We start from the raw sequence: 26402 nt of genomic DNA, 5'->3' as shown, positions 1-26402 counted from the left end.
ATATCCTGAAAAAGCTTACGATGGTGGTGATGGGTCATGGTGTTGGAGGGTACGATGAATGAAGTAAAGGGTCTTCTAGATGCCAGGCGCTGTTCTGGGTGTGGGAAGCACACAGGGAAAAGACAAAATCCCTGCTGTTGTGAATCTTGCATTTTAGTGAGAGGAACAGTAAATGGATAAGTATGTAAAACAGTAGGCAGTGATAAGTACTGTGAGAAACAGTAAAGAGTGGAGATAGAAGTTGTTTGAAATAGGGTGGTTAGGAAAGACCTCTCTGTGGAAGTGAAACTTGGGCAGAAAAAAGTGAGGGTGTAAGCTGTGTGGAACGTGCAGAAGAAAGGGTAGAACACAGTTGCTGTGTGCGGCTCCGCTGTAGCTGGAGCGTACTGAGTTAACAGTTTATGCTCAGTAAGTGTTGACTGAGTGCCAGACACTGTTCTAAGTATGTCACTAGTATTCATTTAGCCCTTACGACAGTTCTATGAAATGGATACAGTTTCACATGTAAGGAAACTTAGGCACAGAGACGAAATAATTTACCCAGGGTGACACAGCTAGTCAGGGAGCTGGAGTTGAGCCCGGTAGTTTGACTCTAAAGTTGACATTTTCAGCCGTTCTACAAAGATGGGGAAGGGGAGATGTAGTAGGAAATTTAGTTGGAGCCATAGCTTGGGGCCAGTTCTGTGGGGCTCTGTAGTTCCTTATAAGTATTTAGGATTTTATTTTGACTGTGATGTTAGTTTTGTTGGAGGGTTGAGAAATGCCCAGGAGGTTGCATTATGATTCTGGAGATCAGGAGATGGGTCTGGACTATACAACACATTTGTTAGTTACCTGTATTTGGGATATATTGTAGCTTAAAATATTTCTACTGGCCTATAACCTATTTCTTTGATGTAAAATTGAAGATTCCACATCATTATTTTATTGAACAGATATGTGCATGTGTACATATGAGAGTGCATGTGTGTGTGTGTTTGTGTGTGTGTGTAAACAAACCTTAATGAACTCTTCTGTTAATAGGTGCGAGAAGATGTACTAAATTCATTGAATAACAACTTTCTTCAAACGCTAAATCAAGCTTGGAATGATCATCAAACAGCTATGGTGATGATTAGAGACATACTAATGTATATGGTAAGTAGAGCTTTTTTGTTTTCCCTTTAAGAAGTTAGGCATTTCAAAACACAATGTCTTTATTCTTTCTATCACATTTAGTTGGATGGTATAGGTCAGTGTGGAAGGTGGTTTTGTTTTTTTTTAATAAAACAATATTTCCTTTGCAGGGACCAGCCTTTTAGCTTATATGAAGTAGAATTTTAATTGTTCTTATTTTTAATGATTAGAAAGGAAGACTGAAAGAGAAAGGTCTATTTTTTTCTCAGTATACAGCACTTGTACTTCAAAATGGAACAGGTCGAAAAACCTTACTTAACATCTCTTTTTGAGTAACAGTGATTGAATGACAGCATGAGAGATGAAAGCTTAATATTCTCTTAACTAAAAGCTAATGCCCTTATATCTTCAGTGATGGGGGTATCATTTTATACAAATATGCTTGTAATATTTACACTCTTAACAGCTGCTGTCTAAATAGTGAATCTTTGCTGTATATAATGTTATTCAGATACATATTCCATTTCTTACCTATTATTACTGTTTTCTGTTTTTGTCCGTCCAGGAAAATATCTTATTCAGCAAGGCAGTTTGGAAAACATTAACATGAGCTAAGCTGTTTAATAACTTCCAAGGAGATTAACCTATCAAGTTTTTTCTTACCTTTGTGTGATTATAGAATGGAGCTAGATTCATCAAGCTTAATTACTGTGTCAGTGCAAAATTAATACTAATAACTTTTCTTGTTGCTTCAGTGTTTATATTTGGGAATTGGACATGATTTTCTTCTAAGGTTTCACTCTCTGCTTTTCAAATATTTATTTTCAGTTTCTTTAGTTTGATTTTAGCTCTAGTGGTGAGAGCATGTCCTAGTTTTCTTTCACTTGATAGAATAAAGCAATGGTTGGAAAGAATTTCCAGTGAGAGCAAACAGCTGTGGAGTTTTTTGTTCTGCTTAGAGAATGCAGTCAGGCCTATTACTCCTGGTTTTATAGGGCTTAGTGGCAAGGGGGTCAGGGAGAGGCTACTTCATTTTTCAGGGGTTGATAAAAAGTTTAACAGTATTTAGCCTTTCTGATCCTCATTTTCCTCTTCAGGATATAGATTCATCCTGTGCTGACATTTTGAGGTAAATGAGATAGCATGTGAAAACATATAGTGTCTGGGTTGTAAATGTGAAATAAGTTAACTTATACTGTTCTCATTAAGTTCTAGATTTGATGAGTCTTTAAATTTTAATGCTAACAAACACTAAGAAAACCACTTGTAATTTCATGGTCTATTATTCTATTGATAAAAGAAGTATTTAAAAATTATAACCACACTCTTACATAATGTTGTTTTAAAAATTTCTGTTTTATTTCAGTTCCCTTTTTGGGGGCGGGGGTGGGGGCGAGGGTTCCCAAATGAAATGTCAAACCTTGAATCCTGACTGTTAATGTGAACATAGTCAAGAAACTAATTCGTTTATTCCTCAGCTTCCTCATTTATAAAATGAAAATAATATTGGCTACCTGGGTAGGATAGCCACGAGGCTCGAAGGTGCCATTCATGTATAGCACCTAATAGCACCTGGATCATAGTAGTGTGCTCCGTAAAAATTCCCTAGGATTAAGGTTTCTTGTCCCTTCATCCTTTCATCAAACCCGTCTTGGTAGTACCACAGCCCTGGATAAACCCAGCAGCTTACCTTTCCTGAGCCTCTGCTGGAGGAAACTCCACACAGGGTAGGTCAGTGCTGCTGTTTGTCCTTTGTCACAAGCCTCCAGTTGACCCTTCACACTGTCCTGTGGTCTCATTTTCCCTTTACTAGTTTCTCTTCAAACCTCCAGCTCTCCTGCTGGCCTCCTCACTCTTAAATGATCTTGCCTTCCACTTCTCAGAGAAAAGAGCAAGCATCAGGTGGGACCTATGTTCGTTTCTTACCACTGTTTCTACATTTTTGTCTGTATTTTCTCCCTTTTGTGTTTTTCCTTTTCCCTCCTGTTTGACGGGAGGCATTGTCTCCCCTCATGTTAAAGGCCAGTTTTTCCTCCTGTGCTAAGCAGGGTCACATCCCTTTCTCCCTTGTCAAAAACCTGAAGTATTTTCACGTTCTACCTTTTTACTGAGTCTTACTCATCAGCATGGAACACGTTCAGGCCACTCATATCCTCAAAATAAAATTCCACTGAATTTTCTCTTGGACCCCTGCGCTGCCTCCCAGGGTGTCTCATTGCCATTCACAGGCACATGTCTCATCAGAAATGTCGACTGTTGGCTTCCTCCCTTTTCTCATCTTTCATTCGCTGTGAATATGTTCCAGGTTAGCTTCTTCCTCAGTTATGCTGTTCAGTCTTGCTCTTAGGAGGATCACCATGTCTGCACATCTCCGAAGGCAGAGATCACTGCGAATCCTCATGCTCCTCGATTTTTTTCCTGCAGCATTGGGCACAGTTGACTACTCTTTTCTTCTCACATGCTGGGTCCTCAGTTTCAGTGACCTAGCACTCCCTCGGTACACCTCCTACCTTTCCGACTCTTCCTTCTCAGCCTCTCCTCCTTCTCTGCCCTTTAAATAGGGGCATTCTTAAGGCTTAGTAACCTGGACTTCCTCATCCTGGTTCACCTCACTTACTACCGTAGCTTCAGCTGGTGCCTCTGTGTAGATGATTCCCAGATCGCATCTCCAGCCTTATTTTTTTGAGATTCAGATTTGTTATATTCATTTGGCAAGTTGATGGCTACCTTTGTTGTCTGAGAGTTCCTTCAAACTTGCATTTCCAAATGACCGTATAATCGATATCATTCCATTTGTTCATGCCAGAGACCTGGGAATTACTCTCATCAGTTTTTTCTCCTCTTCTCCCTACATCATATACTTCTAGAATCTGCAGTTTTTCCATTTTCGTAACTACCAGTAAGAAAGCACCTTCATTTCTCTCTTGGAGTACTCAGTGACTAGTCTTATAACAATCACTGTGCTCCTTGCTCTTCTCTTTTCCATATTGCTCCTAGAGTTATCATCTGAAACCACATGATCAAGTTACTGCCCTGCTGAAATTCTTATTGTTCATCTTGAAATCTTCACGCATGTCTTCTGTGTGGAAATGTTTCTAGAATGTTTGCTCTCTTTATGTGATTTGCTCCTACTTATCCTTTAAGTCTTAGCTCAAATTTCTGGTAAGCTTTCCCTGACCTGCACTGTGTACTGCCTACAGGCTGCAATTCCTCTCATTGTATCCAGTGCTCTTCCTCTGTAGCATTTATCACAGTCATTATTAACAACTGTTTAGGGCCTCGTTTCCCCATTAGACTGAACTTTATGAGGCGGGGCCAGTGTCTTGTCACCACTGTGTTCTCAACACCTAGCACGGCTCCTTGCACAAACTAGGCACTCGTGTAACTTGAATAAATAAATGTACACAGAATCTTTTTAATGATTATAGATTACACTTTTGCAAAATGCTTTTTAAAAATATGCTGCTGTTTGTCTGCCTTCGGCTCATGTCATGATCTTAGTGTCCTGGGATGGAGCCCCACGGGCTCCCTGCTCAGTGGGGAGTCTGCTTTTCCCTCTGCCCCTCCTGCCTTGTGCTCCCTTGGGCCCACACGTGCACTCTCTTTCTCAAATAAATAATCTTTAAAAAAAAATATTCAATTGTTGGAGTTTCTGGGTGGCTCAGTCAGTTAAGCGTCCTACTCTTGATTTTGCTCAGCTGGTGATCTCAGGATCCTAGGATCCATCCGCATAGGTCTCTGCGCTCAGCAGGGAGTCTGCTTGTCTCTCTGTGCCTCCCCCTGCTCTTGCTCTCTCTCTCTCTCAAGTAATAAAATCTTTAAAAAATATATGCTATGGAGGATTTGAAGAGAAATTAAAGTGTTGTTGATAAGATATCTTCACGTTCCACGAGATAGAATTCTTTTCATTTTCATAGTCTTCATTGTCTTTATTTTGCCTTTTTATGTGTAATATTCTGGGCTTAATTAAATAAGTGCTTTTTAAAATTAGGGTAAAATTTTAAAATTAAGGTAAAATTTTATACATTGAATTGCTCAGGACTGGAGTTAGAAAATTATTTTGACAAACATATGTATTTATGTAACCAATACTTTGGTCAAGAAATATAAATGCTTTTAACTGCCAAAAATCTAAAGACTTTTTCCTGTTGACATCTACATTTTCTTTGGAGTTTTACCCTCGTTCCAGACTTCTCAGGTGACATAACCTGCTAGATAGGGCATATATCTGAAGCGTACTGGTTGTACTGTCATGGATCCTAGACAGGTATCTTCTGACGATGAATACAGGTTGTAACTTGGAATTTTAGATCTCAGGCTCAGAGCGGGAGGAGAGAAGATGCATCACTGTCTACCCACCTACCACCTACTCAGCTGAATTTTATTCTTAACAAGGAGGTATATGTATATAAAATGTCCTGCATCAGCCTCGATGTGTAGATACTATGGGACACACTGACCCTTGAAAATGAAAATGGAATCATTGGTTACATGGAGGCAGACACTGGTCACACTTTGTTCCACATAATTTTGTTGTGTGGCATGTGCAGTGTTTCAAAAAGAAAGGTGTACATGTCTCTAGATGGAACATATCACCTCTAGTTTCTGCCACTCCACCCCTTCCTAATGTTTGAAACTTGGATGTTGAACTTCTAAGATTGGTTTGGGGCTACTTAGTAAAAGTTTCGTTTTCAATTTTAATTGTTTAAAAGATTAATGATTGGGGAAAGATTTGAGCATTTTACAAGAAAATTTGTCCTGGTTCTATAATAGCTTTAATTGTCAGTATAATTCATAAATACATGTTACTATTCAATTAATTTTTCTTTTTAAACTATAAAAATGAATGTAATATGAAGGGAAATTAAGTTTATGGGTGGTATTCTATAGGCTACTTTTGAGCAATTAGAATTAATGGCAAAGGAAATAGAAAAACATTTTCTTTTGTGATGTATAGGGTTACTGGAAGGTTAGTAGAGAAATTTTCTGCGTAAAACTACGGTGACTTTATTTTCATGTTTTTACTTGAGTTTGGCCATATTTCCAGTCATTTTCACAAATAGAGCTGTCGTGAGGTTTTCCTTAAAGGTTGGAGGCTGTCAATTCATAGGCACAGGGTGAGAGTTAACCCAGGAAGGGGGGGGGGAGGGTCACTGCTGCTTTTTGAGCTATTTACTTGGAAAGTCATTAAGGATGAGTAAAGAGGCCAAGCAGAATGTAGCAACAACTTTGTGAAGAGGAGAGAAGCTGAGGAACTTTTGATGCTCTTGGTCTCCTTTGTAAAGTAGAACCATTGGTTTAGGGTGACTGAAGTATGTGAGGGGTTAAAGAATGTGATAGGCTGAATAATGATCCCCCAGACATGCCCATAAGTTCTGTCTGGAACTTAGGGATTGTTACCTTATAGGGCAGAAGGAACTTCGCAGGTATGATTAGGTTAAGGATTTTGAGATGAGGAGATTGTCCTAGGTTATCCCAGTGGGCCCAGTGGAATCACGGGGTCATTACAGAAGGAGGGTTGGTAGGAGATGGAGGTGATGTGATGACGGTCGCAGAGATTGGAGTGATAGGCTTTGAAGATGGAGGAGGGGCTGCAGCTAAGGAATACAGGTAGCCACTAGAAGCTGAAAAAGGCAAAGAAGTGGGCTCCCCCCTCAGCTCCTCTAAAAGGAATCAGCCCTGCTGACATTTTGACTTTAGTCCAGGGAAACTGATTTTAGTCTTCTGAACTCTGGAGCTGTGAAAAAGTGGTAAGCTGCTAAATTTGTGGTTATGTATTCAGCAATAATAGGACTCTAACGCAAGGAAAAAGTTTGGAGTATCCCCTGTACTGGGGTCAGTTCTCTGTAAATAAATGGATCATCTGTAGTTGTGAGGAGATAATTTAGGTGAGTTGGCACAAAGTTTATATAGTAGAGATGATCGGCAGAGTTTGTACTTTTTCCAGGTGTATTTGGCAGTCTTAGACAAAATGTTCAGAGAGAATTAGCCTTATTGGGCTTGGGGGAGAATTCTAAGGTAGTAGCGTTATTGAAATGGTCGATTGTGGGTCTGTGCTCTTTAATAAGTAGGCATCTGAATCATAAGATCCCAGGAAATGGAGGTATTAGGTATTAGGGATCAGTAGACCTGGAGACCCAGTGAGAGTGAGGAGCAGGTTCCTTTCAGTTTAACAAAGTAGGAAAGGTAGGAGGAAAAAGAAGATCTCTAGTGCCAGAGATATTTGGTGTCTTCTAGTGATGAGGTTCAGGGTTTGCCCGTATCAATATGTGGGTGAAGGGAATCCTGATAAAGATGGGGGTGAATATTTAGGCACCTGTAAACAATGTGTGTTGGATTGGTCAGTCTTGTCAGTGTTTTGGAGTTACCAATGGTAATAGGTGGCAGGAAGCAGGGTTGAGAGAAATAAGTAAGCTGTTCGCCGAAGCTACCAAGGATTTGTGTGTTTTGGGAAGTCAGATGATAGGATGAGAACATGGAGATGATGAAATTCATGTCCATGTTTTCTCCTGTAGGTTTTGAGGCTTTAAGTTCAAAAAACATTTCTTCTTTACAGCATTCTAGATTACACATTTAGAGAAGTTTGAAAATAGCTTTATTTTTGGAAGAGCACAGATAGGTTGCTTAAGAGTCTTTTTGGCACCTTCTCTGCTTTTAAAACGACATCTTAAATACAAAATCATGGAAAATAGGATCCAGTGGCTTTGAGATTATTAAAGCTTCACACCTGTTCAATATTTTTCCTGACTCTGGAAAGACACGCTTTCCCCATCTGTGCTGTAGTTTTTGCATTTGTGACTGACGATATAAATACCTTGGCATCTTTTTGTGGTTAGATCCCAAGCCAGGTACTAGACCTTTATGTTAAAAAAAAAAAAAAAAACAACCAACCAGGGCATCATCATAAATACTCTAAAGGTCAAGAGTGTTGTGCTTGATAATTAGGATTTCTTCCTTGCCTTCCATCTCAGTTACTGTTTCTAACAAATTGATAGACCCATAAACCCCTTGATTACCATACCCTATGAACTGTTTCTGTGTGTGCGCAGTGGTGATGTAGCAATCCAGGTTGACTTTAGGGAGGTAAGTGTTTATTCAGCATGAAGTAGGCCCTGTGGTGTAGTCAGAAATAGAGCACATATTTCTTGAGGTAGTAAAGGAAATGAAACTTTTGTTCATAAAGGGGACTGTCCCATATTGTATGTATGTGTACAAATTTCTTATGTGTACAGATTTCCTGTGTGTGTGTGTTTCCTGTCGGAAATTGGGAGTAGCGGAGAAAAAATATTTAATGATGAATCAAGAGACACTTGGCTTTAGTTCCTACGTTGTCATTAATTTGCTTAAGTTACTTAATTTCTCTAGGTAAACCTCTTATTTCTTTATTTATAAGGAAAATAGATTTACTGGATAAGAGCTCTCATTTTTATCTTTTTGGGGTTTTTAGACTCTTGGAAGAATGGTCAAAATTCATGGACCCTCTACTAAAAGTAGATATCTATGCATCTACATATCACACAACGTATACTTTTATATGTAATTTCACGTGGTTTATGGGTTTCCAGAGGCCTGTCTATGGGATCTGATTGGGGATGTGTTGGTTAGATCATTTTAAATTTTCAAGTTCTTTCGACTCTGAACTCGTTTTAAAACTGAAAGTGAACTGTTACTTGTTTGTAATGAAGGAAAAACAAAAGGTGAGGCTAGATTAGTATTAAGTTGATAACCGTTTAAGAACTCTTAAAATGGGTTGACAGAGCCTCGGTTGGCTAGGAGTCTGCCCAGTACTATCCCTTACAATATGCATAACACTTTCAAAACCCTTAGTGTGTGCCTGGCACTGTTTTAAGCATATTTAAGTATATTTCATTTAATCCTTACAATATATTTTTATTGCTGTTATTTTTAAGCAGTAGTTTGGGAAAACAAAAATTTTTATTTTTTTATTAATAGAATTTTTTAAATCTCTTTTAAAAAGTAAAAATACTTTTCTGAATACGTAACAACAGAAACTGTTTATTACATGGCTATATCCCTGTGCTAAATGTTTTAAATACCTGACCTTCCAGATGAGCATTGTAACTCTCCATTTCACAAATGAAGAAATGGAGGTTACAGAGATTAGCTAACCTAACAAGATCACACAGTTACTATATTACTGGAGTAGTTAATTCAAGTCTTTTTTGAATTCAAAGCCCATGGTCTTCACCATTTTGCCTGTACCACCTCAGTGCAGAAGAATTATGTATATTGACTCTGCTTAACAGAATTTATGATAATTTTTAAAAAGATTTTATTTATTTATTTTAGAGAAAGAGCGTGCATGGACACGCAGGGGGAGGAGCAGAGGGAGAGGGAGATAATCTCTAGCTGACTCTGCACCGAGTGCAGAGCCCAGCTCGGGGCTCGATCCCAGGACCCTGAGATCATGACCTGAGCCAAAACCAAGAGTCGGATGCCTAACCAACTGGGCCACCCAGGTGCCCCCAGAATTCATGATAATTTACCCCATAGTTGAGCTAACATTCATTCATTCACCTTTGTGCTTATGAGGATAAATTCATTCATTCAGCAAGTATACAATGAGTGTATTATGTATCAAGCATTGCTCTAAACAACTGTGATTTCTTTTTCCAAGTTCTGTCATTGGGCACTTTTATGATGTAGACATCTGTTCGGGCAGATAATCTTGGTTCCCCAAGTGGAAGAACAGTGACTTTTTCCATGGTCCACCTGTAAGCTATTGAAGCATATTAGAATAGTATTTTGGTTTCTTTTCTTATTATTTTATTTGAATCTGATACTAAAATCCTCCTTAAAGAGTGACTTGGCAAGACTTTAGTTTCCTAATTGTCATCAGAAGTTACCTAACACCATCATTACTGGAATATTTAGAAAATCACCAAAAATATTAGATGCTTTAGTGGTTATTCTATCCACTTGATAGTACTCTAGCCCTATAGTAATTTAAAAGTCATCTTCTAATTTTTTTTTGGCATTTTTGTTGATACGTAATGTAAATAAAAGTGGAAAAGTCTTTTCTGTCCATTTTTTAAAATGTGGGTTTTCTAGGATTTTTGTTTGTTTTTCACTAATTTGTGGGAGATTTTTATGTATCCTGGGTAAAAGTTCTTTGTAGATACATGATTTTTTGGTCTGTTTTTAAGTAGAGCCCAATGCAGGGCTTAAACTCACGATCCAAGATCAAGACCTGAGCTGAGATCAAGAGTCAGACGCTTAACCGACTGAGCCACCCAGGTGCCCCTGTAGATATATTTTATATAGTTTAAGAGATATTGTCTTCCATTCTATGCTTGCCTTTTGTCTCTCTTAATGGTGTCTCTGAAGAGGAGCTTTAAATTTCAGTTAATTACAGTTTTTCAGTCTGCAGTTGTTAAAGTATTGTATACATATCTAGTCAAATTTGTTAACCATATTCAAACCATCCACATCTTTACTGAATATTTTTGTCTGCTTGTTCTGTCAGCTCCTGAGAAATGCTAAATTCTTCAGATTTGATGATGGATTTGTCTTTTTCTTCTTTTAGTTGATATATTTTGAGGTTTTGTCATAAAATGAATATACATTTAGGGCTATTTGATTTTCCTGTTGTTCACTCTTGTATTTTTATGAAATATCCTTCTTTATTTCCTATACTTTTTGCCTTCAAGTCTACTTTGTGTAGTATTACTATATGAGTTTTCTTTTGGTTAGTGTTTGGCAAATTTCTACCCATCCTTTCCTTTCCATCTTTTTATCCTCTTATCATTTATAAGCACCATACAGTAATAGGCTTTTTAACCCCATCTGATAATCTTTGCTTTTAAATTGAAGCATATGGCTTATTTATGTTTAATATAATTATTAATACATTTGGGTTTAAGTTTGCCATCATACTAGATTTTATTTTCTGTTTGTCTCACCTGTTTTTTTAATTGATTTTTTTTCCCCCAACTTCATTGCCTTTTTTACATGAACGGAGTATTTTTTATTATCCATTCCCCTTCCCTGTTAGCTGTTACTTATATTTACATATTCTTTTATTATTATTTTAGTGGTTACTTTAGAGATTGCAACATAGATCCTTGACTTACAGTTTACCTTACATATGTGTATATTTTAAACCACTTCCTAGGTAGGAGTCTTAGAATACTTTGACTTCCTGGAGTTTTTTTCCCCTTGGCTTTTAGGTATTTGGTCCTGGGTGTTTGTTTTGGTGTGGGGGACAAACCTGCAAATTTTGTCAACATTGTATGTGAAAAATTGGGGAGACCCTGGGTGGTATCTTCCTCCAAAGGAAATGTTATTTTCTTCTGGCAGGCAAGCACAATATGGGCAAATCACCATGATCTAGTTGAAGTTGACTTTTAGGCTCGGTTAAGGTTGGTCTGTTTTGAGTTTGCCTTTATTTCTGGGGCATATCTTTACTCACAGGCAATAGCCATCTGGGGTCTAGAAGCCTGAGGTGTTTACCAGTTTGGTTTCCATGTTACTGTGCCTTGAATTCCATCTTTTGTCTCCTCACCACTGTAAGTCTATCAGCAGTCTCTGTTCAGCTCTTTAGTCTTCCAGTGCTGCTTTGTCTTCGGTGTTTGGTGTCTTGCCCATGCTTAGGTGGTGTGTCAGTAAACATCTCGAAAATTGCTTGCAGAAGTTATGGTTCTTCTTTGCGTTGCTTTCTTTTCAGACTTTGGCTTCGTAAGTCCTAGCTGCTTGATAGCCAGCTATCTGTGACTTTCTGCTTACCCTCTCATTTCCAGTCCTCCAAATAAAACATGACCCAAGGGAACGAGTGAGGGTGAATGTTGTCTCTTTTCAGTGTACTTGTCTTTTCTCCAGAATCTTGGCCCCACAAGTCCAGGTTGCCTTTGTTGCTCTTTGATGCTTTTAAACAGTTGGTGTTTATTTGCTTAAATTGTTGTAAAATGCACTTAACATGCAATTTAATATCTTAACCAATTTTAAGTGTACACATGGTGATAAGTACATTCATACTGTTGTGCAACCATTACCTCCATCCACTTCCAGCACTTTTCATCTTGTAAAACTATAACTTTGTACCCATTAAAGTGTGACTTCCCATTCCCCTCTCCCCTGAGCCCATGATCACCATCATTGTATTTTCTATTTATGTGAACTTGATCACTCTAGATACCTCATACAAATGGAATTACAGAGTATTTGTCCTTTTGTGACTCAGGGTTCATCCGTGTTGTAGCATGTGTCAGAATTCCCTTCATTTTTAAGGCTGAATAATGTTCTGTTGTATGTGTGTACCTCATTTTGCTTATCCATTCATCTATTAGTGAACACTTGGGTTGTTTCCACCTTTTGGCTATTTTGAATGATGCTGCTATGAACATGGATGTACAAATGTTTCATTAAGACCCGGTTTTCAATTATTTTGAATATATACCCAGATAGTGGAATTGGCTGGATCATATGGCAGTTCCATTTTTAATTTTTGAGTAACCACCATGCTGTTTTCCATAGCAATGACACCATTTTGCATTTCCACCAGCAATGCTCAAGAGTTCCAATTTCTTCATATCCTTGCCAGCACTTGTTATTTTCTGTTTTTGTTTTGTTTTCTGATAGTAGCTATTTTGATGGGTGTGAGGAGGTGTGGTAGCTTTTTATTTTCATCCAGCTTTTATAGTTGTTTTTGCCGGAGGCGTTGGTCTTGTAAAAGCTATTCTTTCAAGAGTATTAGAAGCGGAAGTAAGTGGAATAGCATTTTAAGGTAGGTGTTATTATGAAGATGAGGAAACAGACACAGGTGTTAAAGTCACACCTAGTAAATGACAGAGATAGGATTGAAATAACCTATCTGGTTCTTAAGTTTGAGCTCTTCCCCACTGAATTCTATTGCTTCTTTAATACAGGTCTTTCTAAAGTCTTACAATCTCATTGTTCCAAGACCTTGATTTTTTTAAAAATTTTATTTATTTGCGAGAGAGAGATAGCAGGAGAGAGCAAGAGCGATGGAAGGGGGCCAGGAGAGGGAGAAGCAGACTCCCTGCTGAGCAGGGAGCCTGATGCAGAGCTCGATTCCAGGACCCTGGGATCATGACCTGAGCCGAAGGCAGATACACTTAATTGACTGAGCCACCCAGGCGACCCAAGATCTTGATTTCTGTTACTTGATTACTCTTATGGTTCTAATAGGGACTGTTTTCTAGTGTTGGTGGGTTTTTTTCCCCTACCGTTAGTTCTTGAATTTTAGAGTAGGGAACAGTGCTTTTATTTTAGGATGTGGTGCAGTTTACGCAGCTTTAGAGAAACACGACCAAGGTTTTGATTTGTCAGATATCCTAGGATACAATTCTTAAAATAAATGAAAGTTATTTTTAAGTAGAATTTCTTACAACAAAGTTTTAAAAACTTTGACAGCCCTGAGAGAGAGATTTTGGACCCATTTTACAGTGGTGGAAACTATGACTTTGAGCTTTAGTCATGGATCTAAGTTTTCAAGCCAGCTGTATTCTATGCTTTTCCATGTACTTTACCCAATAACATTGTTAAATTCAGAAATGTTACTCTGAGCAGTTTACTATTTCATCTCTTACTGGTGCCCTTTCCACAGTGTAGTCAGGCACTGGCATTGTGGAAAATACTGGGACAGTTCTTTAAACTTTGCTCTAATTAGACTTTTTTTTTTTTTTTTTTTTAAACTATAACTCTGCACTAGAAACTCTTTGTTACTTTTCCCAGGTTTTGGGTTTTTTAAAATTTTCTATTTCTGTCCTTATAGTGTTAAGCTTTCTTAACTTGTATTTATTTCATGGCTTGAAAGTGAACCTGTTTGAAAATACTCATATTTATTACTTGCTGATAGAAGATTGTCTAGTGATTAAGCTTGGGAAAGCAGGTTCAAACATGTAGACGGTAGCTGCTTGTTACAGGGTTATTTGCTTTGGTTTTCGTTTCGTTTTTTTTTTTTTTTTTTTAAATGAGCTAAACTTTTCAGGGTTTATCTCTAGTTTATGAGTGGGACAGATATTTACTATTTGTAAAAATTTTTACCCCGTTTGCATTCTTCATCTCTCCTATCCTCTTTTTAAAAAATAAACAAACCCCTGTTGGTTAAAAAATTCGCTGAACTATTTCTTGCAAGTAAAATAAGTAGTAAGAGTTAATGTTATTTTTTGAACTTCATGATCGTGTTTTTGTTTTATTTTGATTGTTTTAATACCATTTCTGAGTAATGAAGCTCTTTAACTCACTCACAAAGTCACTCCTTGACTTTGCACAGGCTTAGCTTTTGTAAGTTCTGTATGTCCGCATAGCATGTCTTGATACCTCTAAGAATACCCTTGCATGCTGAGTTTGATCTCATAGTTAAAATATTTAGCATCTTGGTAAAGCCATCAGTTAAGGGGGAAAGGCAGATATTTCCCAAGATGGTGGGAGTAGTAATTAGCACCTCGTAGGCTGATGTCCTCTTGTCGACTGGTAATGTGAAGAGCCCTAGGTCACCAGTAGGCATTTGCTGAAGGAGATTTATGTGGAGATCAGTTGTTTGAGGTCTCCTTTTTTTGTGGCAGAGGAAGAAAGACTTCAGTCTCTGTCTACCTCAGTTCCTAGAGACCTGCCTCCCGTGGTTGATGCTTTTAAGCAGGTGGTACTTTATAATATCTTACCAGCTTTTATAGTTGTTCTTGGCAGGGAAGTTAGCCTTTCAGAAGTATTCTTTCAAGACTAGAGGTGGAAATAAGTGGGATAGCATTGTGAGAGGTAGGGTGTTGGGTTGCAGTTGAAGTCAGATGCAGAAGCAGTCTGGCTTTTCCCCAGGTTTGTGAAAACAGGGCCAACGAGATGGTCCCATCATTAGTTACTCCTCCTCACCCCTGGGTTCATCTAGCTCCTGAAAAGGCTTGCTTGTTACAGGTTTGCTTGGCCTAGGAATAGCAACCCCTGAGAGAGAACCGTAAATAGAGATTGAATATATAGTTTATCTCTAGCGATGAAACTCCTATCCCTTTAGTAACTCTGATGTTTGACTCAGACATTAAGCTTTCAAACGTGTTTTTTTAGAACATTTTATATTTAAAATGCCGTATTTTGGCTTAAAAAGGCAAATAGAAGCCTCCATCAACTTTCTGTCTCTGCTTTGCTTTCTTCAATAGATAAATGACCAATGTTGGGCTCATACAAACTATATATTTTGGTCAAAAAGCCTGAGATTAAAAGATTGCTTTTAGGTTATTCTTTAATATTTTTTCTCTCTTTTGGGATGATTTCATCTTGTCCTTACTTTGAGGTTGTATTCTTTCAGCTAATTAGAGGCTAGCTAGAGGTGGGATTTTAGATCTTTTTAAATTAAATATTCATGTAGAAACATATACAAAATAAAAGTCCTACAGTGATTTAAATAATTAGAACTACGTTAATATTGCATTACATAAATTCAGCCACTTATTTTTTTAAGATTTGATTTGATTTTTTAAGTAATCTGTACCCTCAACCTGGGGCTCAAACCTGTAACCCCAAGATCAAAAGTCACATGTTCACCAACTGAGCCACCCAGGCAACCCCAGCTACTTATTTTTTAACAAAGAGATTCCTTTGGAATCTATTAGGAAAATGCTATTGTGTACCCCCAGGCTGAATTCCTTCTGATAGTGCCATTAAGCAGGAAACAGAAGATTCAGCATGTTTATTTAGCAAATATTTTAATATATATCATGCAGATCACAAGTTTATTGTGAATGTGTGCATGCATTTCTGTTTAACATATGTACATATAAACACTTGAGTATATGTATATATATGTTTTACTTTGCTTGATGGTAATTATACATATATAACGTTTAATATAAGTAACTAGTATTACTAGTTTAAATAGCCGCAGATTTTGTGGGTTTTCTCTTATCCGTTTATTAGCGCTCTCTTATCTATAATCAAATTTCAGGGATAACAGGTTTTCTTAATATTATATGTCATTTAATTACATTCATTATATTCACCTTGAGAGAGTCTCATTAAAGACAAAGGTTTAGGTCTTATACTACAACATCTTATACTACAACATTTCTTTTGTCTCCAGTCATTTTCCATGGACTTGAGTGTTCTGTGCCCTACTCAAAACACTCTGACCATGTGTTCCCATCATACCTGGCTTCCTTTACTAAAGCATTGTTTCTCCCCATACAGAATATACCTAAAGAGTTCATTAGTTGCAACCAACCCTTTCCCTGTGTTTTTGCCAGAGGACTTGAGCTAGACAGAATTACCGGCCAAAAGGTTATAGATTCACCCATGTCACTGTGCTTAGGATTGGGAGGAGGGAAACCCAGGCCAGGGAGACTGGTGACAAATAGAAAGGGAAGAAGTGATAGTGAAGTATATCTTGATCCTTCATATATGTTAATTTTTGATCAGAGAGTTAAGCTTCGTAGGAAATCATACTAGAGTTTTAGAGATTATCTTTACCATGCCTTTGGGTTGCCCAGGACCAGAGAGGATAAATGACTTACTTAAAGTCATACAGCCAAGTTAGTGGTACAGCCAGAGCTCATATGAAGAATTCTTAACTCCACATCTACTATTTTTGCATTCAAAAATCGGCTGTAACGGATACATCCACTTTAGAAAAGTTTAGCAATTTCCATATGACCTAATACTTCCACTTCTAGAAATCTATCCCAAGAAAAAGAAAAGCATATGTCCACCAAAGGATTGTACCCAAATGTTCATAGTAAGTAGCAACATTACTCATAGCAGACAAAAACTGGACACAGCCTCAAATATCCATCAGCTGATGAATTAACTGTGGCATATCCATACGGTGGAGTACTATTTGGCACTACAGAGGAATGAAATACTGATAAATGTTAACACCATTAATGAACCTTAGCAACTTTATGCTTGGTGAAAAGTCAGACATGAAAGATTACATATGATTCAATTATATTAAATGACCTGAAAAGGAAATTTGTAAAAAGAGAAAGCAGGGGTGCTGGAAGTGGGATTGACTACAAACGGGCTGAAAGGATTTCTTTGGGGTGATGGAAATAGTTCTAGAACTGGATTGTGGCCATGGTTGAACAACTGTAGAAATGTACTATAAATTATTGAACTATACTCTTAAAATGAGTGAATTTTATGGCATATAAATTATACTTCAGTAAAGTCAAAAAAGGGAGAACATTAACAAATTTTCACTGTAAAATTCATAATTTACTCTGAAGATTACGTTATATGTGCCTTCGTTTGTAATTCTTACAGTTAGTGCCCTTTCACCAAAAACAATAAAATCTGACCTAATTCTTTTGACATCTGTCTTAATTAAGAACATTTGGTTTCTTAAGAAAGAGGTTAAACTTACTAATGTCATATGTATGTCATATATGATAGGTATCTGACCCCCACACACCCTACAAGTCCCATAGGCATGTAGTAGAGTTGGAACTTACACTGCTTGCCAGAATTACCAGTATTTTCTATTCTGTGAAACAGCCTGATGCAGAATTCTTTCATTGCTGTTTCACTGCTTTCACTATCTCTTCTCTGTTTTGCTCTTACTAATTGAGCTTTGTATTTACAGAGTCAGTTGTATTTATTTTCAAGCCTGTTTATGCCAGTTGTACTTGTTATTAATACATAATTTGATATTCTGTAAATCAATAAAATGGGGTTAAAAATGACAGAATTTGTTCTTTGGTAAACTAGATTGAATGCTTTAGAAAGACTTGACAAAGGCAAATCACTAAATTTGGTTCGAATTAGGTGTGGGTAATTTAGGGGCGCCTGGGTGGCGCAGTCGTTAAGCGTCTGCCTTCAGCTCAGGGCGTGATCCCGGCGTTCTTGGGATCGAGCCCCACATCAGGCTTCTCCACTAGGAGCCTGCTTCTTCCTCTCCCACTTCCCCTGCTTGTGTTCCCTCTCTCGCTGGCTGTCTCTCTCTCTGTCAAATAAATAAATAAAATCTTTAAAAAAAAGAAAAAAACACAATGATGTGGGTAATTTAAAAGAATGGAGCAGAGATTGTAAAAATCTGGAAGGACTTTTTTACATTCAGATTGCTTCATAAATGTCTCTAGTTCTCATGCTCCCTCAATGAAACAAAGGAGAAAAGTTACTTTATTAGGTGAGAGTGTATGTAAGAAAGAGAACACTGAACTCCACTCACAGGATTCATGTTCAGAGACAAAAGTCTTGATATCTCAATGAACATGTAATATGTTTTAATTTAAAATTTTTAAGATGCAAATATGTATATTTGTTTCTCTCTTTTACCACCTGTGTTCAGTTAAGCAGCCAGTTAGTGGTTTTGATCACTTAAGGTGAGAGTGCTACTGTATATGGTAGTATTCAAAACTAAACATCAAATTTATAAGTAATTTATGCAGTGGAATAATTATTTTTATAATAAAAAAGATTCGTGGTTCTTTTTAAATTTTTAGATTTATACCAGATTTTATTGAATGCATCTTGTTTCATGCTGAAAAGTAAGGCTCCTGGGTGGCTCAGTTGGTTGAGCATCGACTCCTGGTTTGGGCAGGTAGTGATCTCAGGGTCATGAGATTCAGCTCTATTGGGCCCCACGCTCAGCGGGACCCTGCTTAAGATTCTCTCTCTCTCTCTCAGGGCACCTGGGTGGCACAGCAGTTAAGCGTCTGCCTTCGGCTCAGGGCGTGATCCCGGCGTTATGGGATCGAGCCCCACATCAGGCTCCTCTGCTATGAGCCTGCTTCTTCCTCTCCCACTCCCCCTGCTGTGTTCCCTCTCTTGCTGGCTGTCTCTATTTCTGTCAAATAAATAAATAAAATCTTTAAAAAAAAAAAGATTCTCTCTCTCTCAATCTCTCTCTCCTCTGCGTCCTGTCTGTCTCCACCCCAGTCAGGGAAGACACAGAATTTAAGATCTTGAGGTGGACGTGTGAAGCCTAAGAATTTACTGGAGAGAAAACACCAAATGGAGGATGACCCCAGTGCTGCTGGAGGGTGCAGGGATGGGTCCTGGAATGGGAGGCCGCAACAGCTTCCTCACAAGCTTTGGCAGCCTGTGGTTGAGGGGCTAGGGCTGAGTCCAAGGCCGTGGAGCTTTCAGAGGCAAGGCCCAGACAAGAAGTGGATCCCCATCACCAAGCTGAGCTGCCTGGTCAATGACATGGAAATCAAGTTCCGAGAGGAGATCTGTTTTCTCCCTGCCCATCAAGGAATATGAGATTATTGACTTTTTCCTGGGGGCATCCCTCAGGGATGAGGTTTTGAAGGTAATGCCCGTGCAAAAGCAGACCTGTGCCGGCCAGCAGACCAGGTTCAAGGCATTTGTTGCCATCAGACATTATAGTAGATACGTTGGTCTGGGTATTAAGTGCTACGATGAGATAGCCACTGATGTCCAGGGTCCATCACCCTGGACCAAGCTTTCCAGTGTCCCCATGTGGCAAGGCTGCTGGGGAACAAAATCGATGAGCCCCACACTGTCCCATGCAGGGTGACTGGCCGCTGTGGCTCTGTGCTGGTGTGCCTCGTGCCTGCCCCCTGTGGCACCTGCATTGTCTCAGCCCCTGTGCTCAGGAAGCTACTGATGATGGCTGTTACTGATGACTGCTCCCCCTCAGCCAGGGACTGCACTGCCACCCTGGGCAGCTTCGCCAGAGGCCACTTTTGATGCCATTTCCAAGACCTACAGCTGTTTCACCCCTGACCTCTGGAAAGACTGTGTTCACCAAGTCTCCCTATCAGAAACTCACCTGTATCTTGTAAAGACCCACACGGGAATCTCCACGCAGAGGACCCAGGCTCCAGACGTGGACACCACATAGTTTTATACAAAGGAAAAAAAGTGAAAACCTGTTTAAAAAAAAAAAAATTACCAGGGAGTCATCTGTGAAAATTTTGAACCTACTGAATTTGATGCACGATCTTGAAAATGTGAGCTTGTGCCAAGATGATACAGAATGTAGAAATGTGAGCAGTGAAGATACTAATCGAAGAGCGGCTTTCCTTGTAGCCATGAGGGGTGTGCCCTGGAGGAACTGAACGGAGGAGGGTTGCAGGAGTGACGTCACATGAAGGGAATGCTACTCCTGGAGAATTTAGTCAGCAGTTGTTGGTCGGTGCCATTTCAGTTGCATCACTGATACAGCTGAGCTTCTGTTTATGTTCATCTGGTAGCTTTGCCTGGTGTTGCTTGTAATGACAGTGTTCCTTATAAAAGTTCCAGAATCACAGTGTGCAGTGGTTCTTAACTGGTTTTGGATCATAAATGCCTTTAAGAATCTGGTGAAACCTATGGGCTTTGTTTCCAAAGTACTTTTGCACCAGCAAACTACACAGTAATTTTATAATTTTGGAAGTTCAGAGACCCACCGAGGCCCAGATAGGTCCTGGTTAAGAACGGAAAGGAATTCTGTTACTAATCCTTTTGTGAATTAAAAACTTAGTAGTTTTGTAGTAAATGTGGATTTTCATATAATGCATAAAATAGGACTTGTGTAGCCAAGAATTCTGGATTATATGTGCTCTGTAAAGTGAGACACACTTCTAATCCAGTTGGCAAGAACTTGAAAATAAGATGACTACAAGTAATCTGTTTGAAATGACAGTAACTAGGTGTTTTAATTATGTAATACTTAGTGCTGCTGTATTATAGGCATTAGAGCCTCTTAATATTTACCAGTAAGCAGTCAGCTTAAGTTACATGGATCTGTATTTCATTCGGCTCTTAATTGTACTTCAGAGAATATGATCTTTAAGTATAGTATTTAAGAAAGTAAGAACCATGTTCAGGCGTGGTATGGCTCTGGAGAGAAAGGAAGATGTGTCTACCTTGCTGTCTACCTTTCCCTGCTTTCTGCTCACCTGCCTTTCCCTGGGTAGGGTGCTTCCCCCCCCCCCACCACCTTTTTCTTCAGGTTAAATGGGTGACCACTTATAGCCAGTTGTTTGTAAATTATACAGTTGTAAACTGTAAAGACTAACTTTTATATAGTTTGGGAGGTGCTAGAAAATTCCATGGTGCTTAAACTAGTTTGAAGTGTTTCTCACCTGAAAAATTGGCTGCTTCTAGAATGTTGTTCTCTGTATATTATTGTAGCTCACAGTGATTGTTTTTATGTTTGCAGGAGTTGTGCTCATGTTTCTGTGATTTTGTTTTCACCGCAGGACCGTGTATATGTACAACAAAATAATGTGGAGAATGTCTACAATTTGGGATTAATTATTTTTCGAGATCAAGTTGTACGTTATGGGTGTATTAGGGATCATCTACGACAAACGCTTTTGGACATGATTGCGAGAGAGCGGAAAGGAGAAGTAGTAGATCGGTATAATCATCTTTTTATATTTCAGTGTTTGGTTTTTTAGTGGTTATACCTTGAGAACCGATATACTATCATAATCTTATTACAATAAATAAAAATGTTATTGTCCAGGACATTATGAAAATCTTCAGAAACCTTTTCACAATTAACAGAGTTACTTAGGTTTTAATTTAAAAGCACACGTCTAGTGTTAAAAGAGACCGACCATCCTGAGCTTTTATTTAATATACTTTTAAAAAACAAATCAGCCATTAGTCTTCCTTTTTGGTTTTCATGTGTTTTTTATGCTGGCATTTTATTCCTTTTTTGCTGTGTGATAACATTTTTTGTTCTCTTTGTCTTTTTCTTTAAAAGGCTCTGGGCTAGCCTTCATTCTTAACACATTGGAAGAAAAGTGTTGAACATAATGTATGATGACTAAGAACTCTCGTGCCCCTTCTGTTAGGTCACATTGCCTCCCCTTACATGGTTGCAGTACCATTTTTGTGACTGCAGCTAGAGCTTTTTGAAGCATGGAAGACTGCTTTCTCTGTGTGTCTGTACTGAGAGCAGCTATTAGAGGAAGACTCGTAAAGTTCTTTCTATTTCAGCTTTGGTGCTTGGGCAGGGTTGCCCCAAAGCCTTTGCATGTATATATATTTTTATATATATATTTGGTTGCCCCAAAGCCTTTGCATTTTTGTATATATATACGCCTTGGGGTAGCTGTGTGTTGTATCCATGTCAAGCAGTATAGCCTCCTTCTCTCCTTATTGCTTTCTGATAAATCTTTTCATTGTCTGTGTTTTTAACTACACAGAAATATTTAGACATTTTAAGTGTATTTTCTTTCAAATTTTAAAGTTCTAACAGTATGAGAACAACTTGAGATAAATGGCTGTATAGTCAAGATACGCTTTCTAATTAAAATTTTCTAAATTCTTATGTTAAAAATGAGTTGCTTATGGGAGCTGGGTTACTGTGGAAAAAAGTTCTTAAAGTCTTTCTAGCTACTTCTGTTGCATTTTTTGCAATCTTTAATACAACTTGATTATCAAGTGGTTTAACTTTTTTTGACAGAGGCGCAATAAGAAATGCTTGCCAGATGTTAATGATTTTAGGTCTCGAAGGACGATCCGTCTATGAAGAAGATTTTGAGGCTCCTTTTTTGGAAATGTCTGCAGAATTTTTTCAGGTAATCAGTGAAGATATAAATAAATGCTCTTTTAAGATATTCTCAAAGTTTGATTTGAACATTTGGCCTTCCTCTGCTGAGGCCCTTTGGGAAGGAAGGGTGCAAAAAATACCCTTCAGACTACCTGCTCCCCATGCTCACATTCTAGGGAAGGAACCCATTGGAAAAAAAATTGTGTTTGGACTTAACACGTATGATTTTTTAAATTGTGTTACAAAACATACAAACTTAGAAATGACCTTAGTATTTTATTATATTTACATGTTACAAATTATTTACCGTAAATTCACAGGCAATGCATCACTAATAAAGTCTTACTATTCAGGCTTTTGGTAGTATTAAGGTACTAGTAAAATAAGTACAGAAATATGCGTGATCTCATGGTGCATATATATATTTTAAAGACTGCTGAGGAAATTAGAGGTCAATAAGTACAATTGATACAATTTTGCGGCAGTATAACAGCCCAGAACCAACTAAATTGCTAAAAGTGAAGTTAAACTAGTACTAATTTGTAATGAAATTAAAAAATGTAAGATAGTATTAATAAGGTAATGATAACCAGGCACCGCCCTGAAAACCTCAACTATAGTAGGAGCTTTGTAGTGTTAAAACAGACTTAGCTGAATACTAAGAGTTTTTACTCCAGTAATAGACTTTTTAAAAAATGAATGAATACAAAGTTGTAATAATCTTTAATAGTTCAGTAGGTCATTCGTAAGAGCCATTCGATGTATATTAAGATGGAACTCGGGTTTTGGTGTCATTTACACATAAAGAAACAAAGAATGGACTTGCTGCCTTTTTTTTTTTTTTTTTAATTAGTTTGTAGCCCATCAGAAAGACCTTTGAGGCCTGCACTGATGAACCTGGACCATGCTTTATGAACTATTAATTTTGTCATGTAGGAGGCAGGCTATATTTTCCAATAATGCAGCAACTGATGCTATTTGACAATATTTTTACCTTTACATTCGTTTTAATTTCCTTCATATCACTGTAGACCTACTAGACGATTAATTGTTAAGATTTCAAAATGTGCTGCAGTGATATGTATATGCATGTGCATATGTACATAACGCATACTATTTTTAACAGTGAGTGGAGACATGGTCTCACCAGGAGTTTTGTTTGGTGTGTTAATGTCTGTTCTTAGAAACTTTATTCTCAAGGATTAAAACTACTTTTTATTAAGAAAGTGGGAGGTATTATTAAATTTTATACATAGTTAATATATCAACATGTCTTCTGTTTTCTAAATCTTAGATGTATTAGTTAATCCTGCTGTCAAATAGGTTAAAATCATTTGGATTAACATTTATAATTTAGTGGAATTTCTGTAAGGCTGGTGTTAGCAGACAAGATTAAGAGTTACTTAAAAACTCAAAACTTCATTGTGTGTGTGCACACGTACTCCTTTGAGATTGGGAGTGGGGTGGCAGTTGGACTTTAGTAACTAGCGGTATGTCAGCAAAACTATGGTAAACACGATGAATCTTTCTAGGCATAATTATACATTAAAACAAATCAAAAAAGAATTTTCCACTCTGACTTGGGGTCAGATACTTCATTGTATATTTTTGACCCTTACTGGCATGTGCTTACTTTTTCTGCTATTTGAAGTACATTGGCAAAGTTTGAAAAACACTGCTAAAGGATAATGTATTGATTTATCTTATGTGATCAGTGCTTTAAAGGATGTAACTCAGACTATGTGAATATGTATGATAAGAAACTATAAAATGTTAATAGTGCTTATGATAATTTAGTTTGTCTTATGATAAACATTATAGAAACCCAGTTAAAAGGAGAAACACATTTGCTTCTATGTTTAAAAAAAACTCATGCTTTTTATTTGCAGATGGAAAGCCAGAAATTTTTAGCAGAAAACAGTGCTTCAGTATATATAAAGAAAGTAGAAGCTAGAATTAATGAAGAAATAGAACGGGTGATGCACTGCCTTGACAAATCAACCGAAGAGCCAATAGTAAAGGTGGTCGAGAGGGAGCTCATTTCCAAGCACATGAAAACCATAGTAGAAATGGAAAATTCTGGGCTAGTACATATGTTGAAAAATGGAAAGACAGAAGGTAAGTGTCAGCAATTGAAATATAATTAAATCATTATTAATTCTTAGGTTCTTAGTAATTTTTTTAATTTTCCTATAATTAAAATAGATTATCAATGTCAGTCTTAAAGTTGTGTGTGTCATTAACTTATTAACTGTTGTTACTTTGATAGGATTTAAGAGTAGAGCTTTACACTTTATTAATGAGGATTTTTGGCGTTTCTTGTTAATTGAACGGCTCTTTTTTCCTATCTTTCATTTTAGTCTCCTCACTTTTTGTGTTTTTCTTAGCCGGAAGTCTAATATTCCTGTCCTTTTTGTAGACAAGAGAGTTGGACTCTTCATCACCACATACTCTCTATGTGATTTTTTTTTTGTGGTTCTTCTAAGATGTGACATTCCAGTCATGAAATTTCTGTAGGCTTTCCTTTGGGAGTTAGTTGTGATAAGGGGCTGAAAATGCAAAAGTAGTGTCTTTCTTGTGACATTTCAGATAAATTAAGTAGATTGGTTTTGGGAGCTCTGAAGTTACTTCAGAGAAAGGAGAATTGCTTTATAAAAGTGAAAGTACACAGTTTTGAGATAACTGTAGCATTCTTATTGGCTATTTACCCTTTTTTTCTAAAAACAATGTTTTGTGATTTCCTATGAGAAATTATAAATAAAAGAGTAGTAGTCATGTTGTCCTTGTTTTCAAGTTCTGAAGTTTTACTTCAAAACTACGACTTTAGAGATCACTGATATGCTATTAAAAAATAAACAAACATGCTACTCTTGCTATTTTCTTGCTGCTTAGATGGTGTCTTAAGCAGTATGTTGCTACTTACTTCTTATAAAAGAAACACATATTGCCCGTTGAAGTTAAGAGCTTGGCAGAGAATGAAAAACAATTTTTAAGTGAACAATTTAAAGGAGAAGGGAGATATAAGAGGAGAGAACAGTAAGATGGTAGGAAAGGAGGTTGTTTTCTATGCTTCCTTTAGTGTAGTCCTTGCTTTGTGTTTTGAAATGCTTATATTTCTGTATATTTCTTCCTGAAAGTTGTATATAAATTTGTTGTTTCATTAAACCAGAGAAAGTTACTTTTTTAAAAGACCCTTCTTGGGGTGCTAGGTGGCTTAGTCGGTTAAGCACCCAGCTCTTGATTTCGGCTAAGGTCATGATCTCAGGGTTCTGGAATCAAGCCCCACATTGGGCTCCGTGCTCAGTGTGGTGTCTGCTTGAGATTCTCTCCCTCTGCCCCTCATGCCACTCATGCTCGTGCTCTTTGTCTCTCTCAAAGTAATTAAAATCTTTCAAAAAAATAATTTTTTTGGTTATAATTTGTGCCAAATGTGAGAAACTGTAAGATTTGCTGTATGTAGTTTACTTTGGACATATATTATTGCTGAAAACTTATTTTTAATACAATTTGATTTTGAAAGTCACTGAAACAATTTTTAGAAGCCCTTTTTGTAAAACTTGCTTCTAAGTATTTTTTAAATGCATACAACTTTAGTTTTAGGATCTAAATAGCTGTTAAAATGAAGTCCTGGGTACATAAATTATAGCCCATCAAATGTGGCCCACCAACAGTTTGGTTAGGGGGAAAAAATTCAAAAGAAGAATGATATTTCATTGCATATGAAAATTACATGAAGTTTTAGATACCAGTGTCCTTAAAGTTTTATGGGAGCACAATCATGCCCATTCATTTCTGTGTTATCTGTGGCTTCTTTCTTGTTACAGTGGCAAAACTGAAGTAGTTGCAGCAGAGGCCATATGGCCCA

General features: G+C 37.6%; 1 protein-coding gene across 3 annotated transcripts in view; it reads left to right on the top strand.

The window, feature by feature from the left end:
* Positions 1–26402, top strand: part of CUL3 (cullin 3) — a 93142-nt gene that overhangs the window by 39630 nt on the left and 27110 nt on the right. For all 3 annotated transcript variants that reach the window (XM_087863925.1, XM_045775334.2, XM_045775335.2), the window contains 4 exons: positions 1024–1137; positions 21234–21394; positions 22451–22565; positions 24427–24655. In XM_087863925.1, coding sequence (XP_087720051.1) covers positions 1024–1137; positions 21234–21394; positions 22451–22565; positions 24427–24655 — 619 coding nt within the window. The remainder of the gene's footprint in view (positions 1–1023; positions 1138–21233; positions 21395–22450; positions 22566–24426; positions 24656–26402) is intronic.

This window comes from Ursus americanus, chromosome 1, assembly GCF_024610735.1.
Source record: "Ursus americanus isolate L20-20 chromosome 1, mUrsAme1.1.p, whole genome shotgun sequence".
Classification (NCBI taxonomy): domain Eukaryota; kingdom Metazoa; phylum Chordata; class Mammalia; order Carnivora; family Ursidae; genus Ursus; species Ursus americanus.
This window is presented reverse-complemented; position numbering and strand designations above follow the sequence as displayed.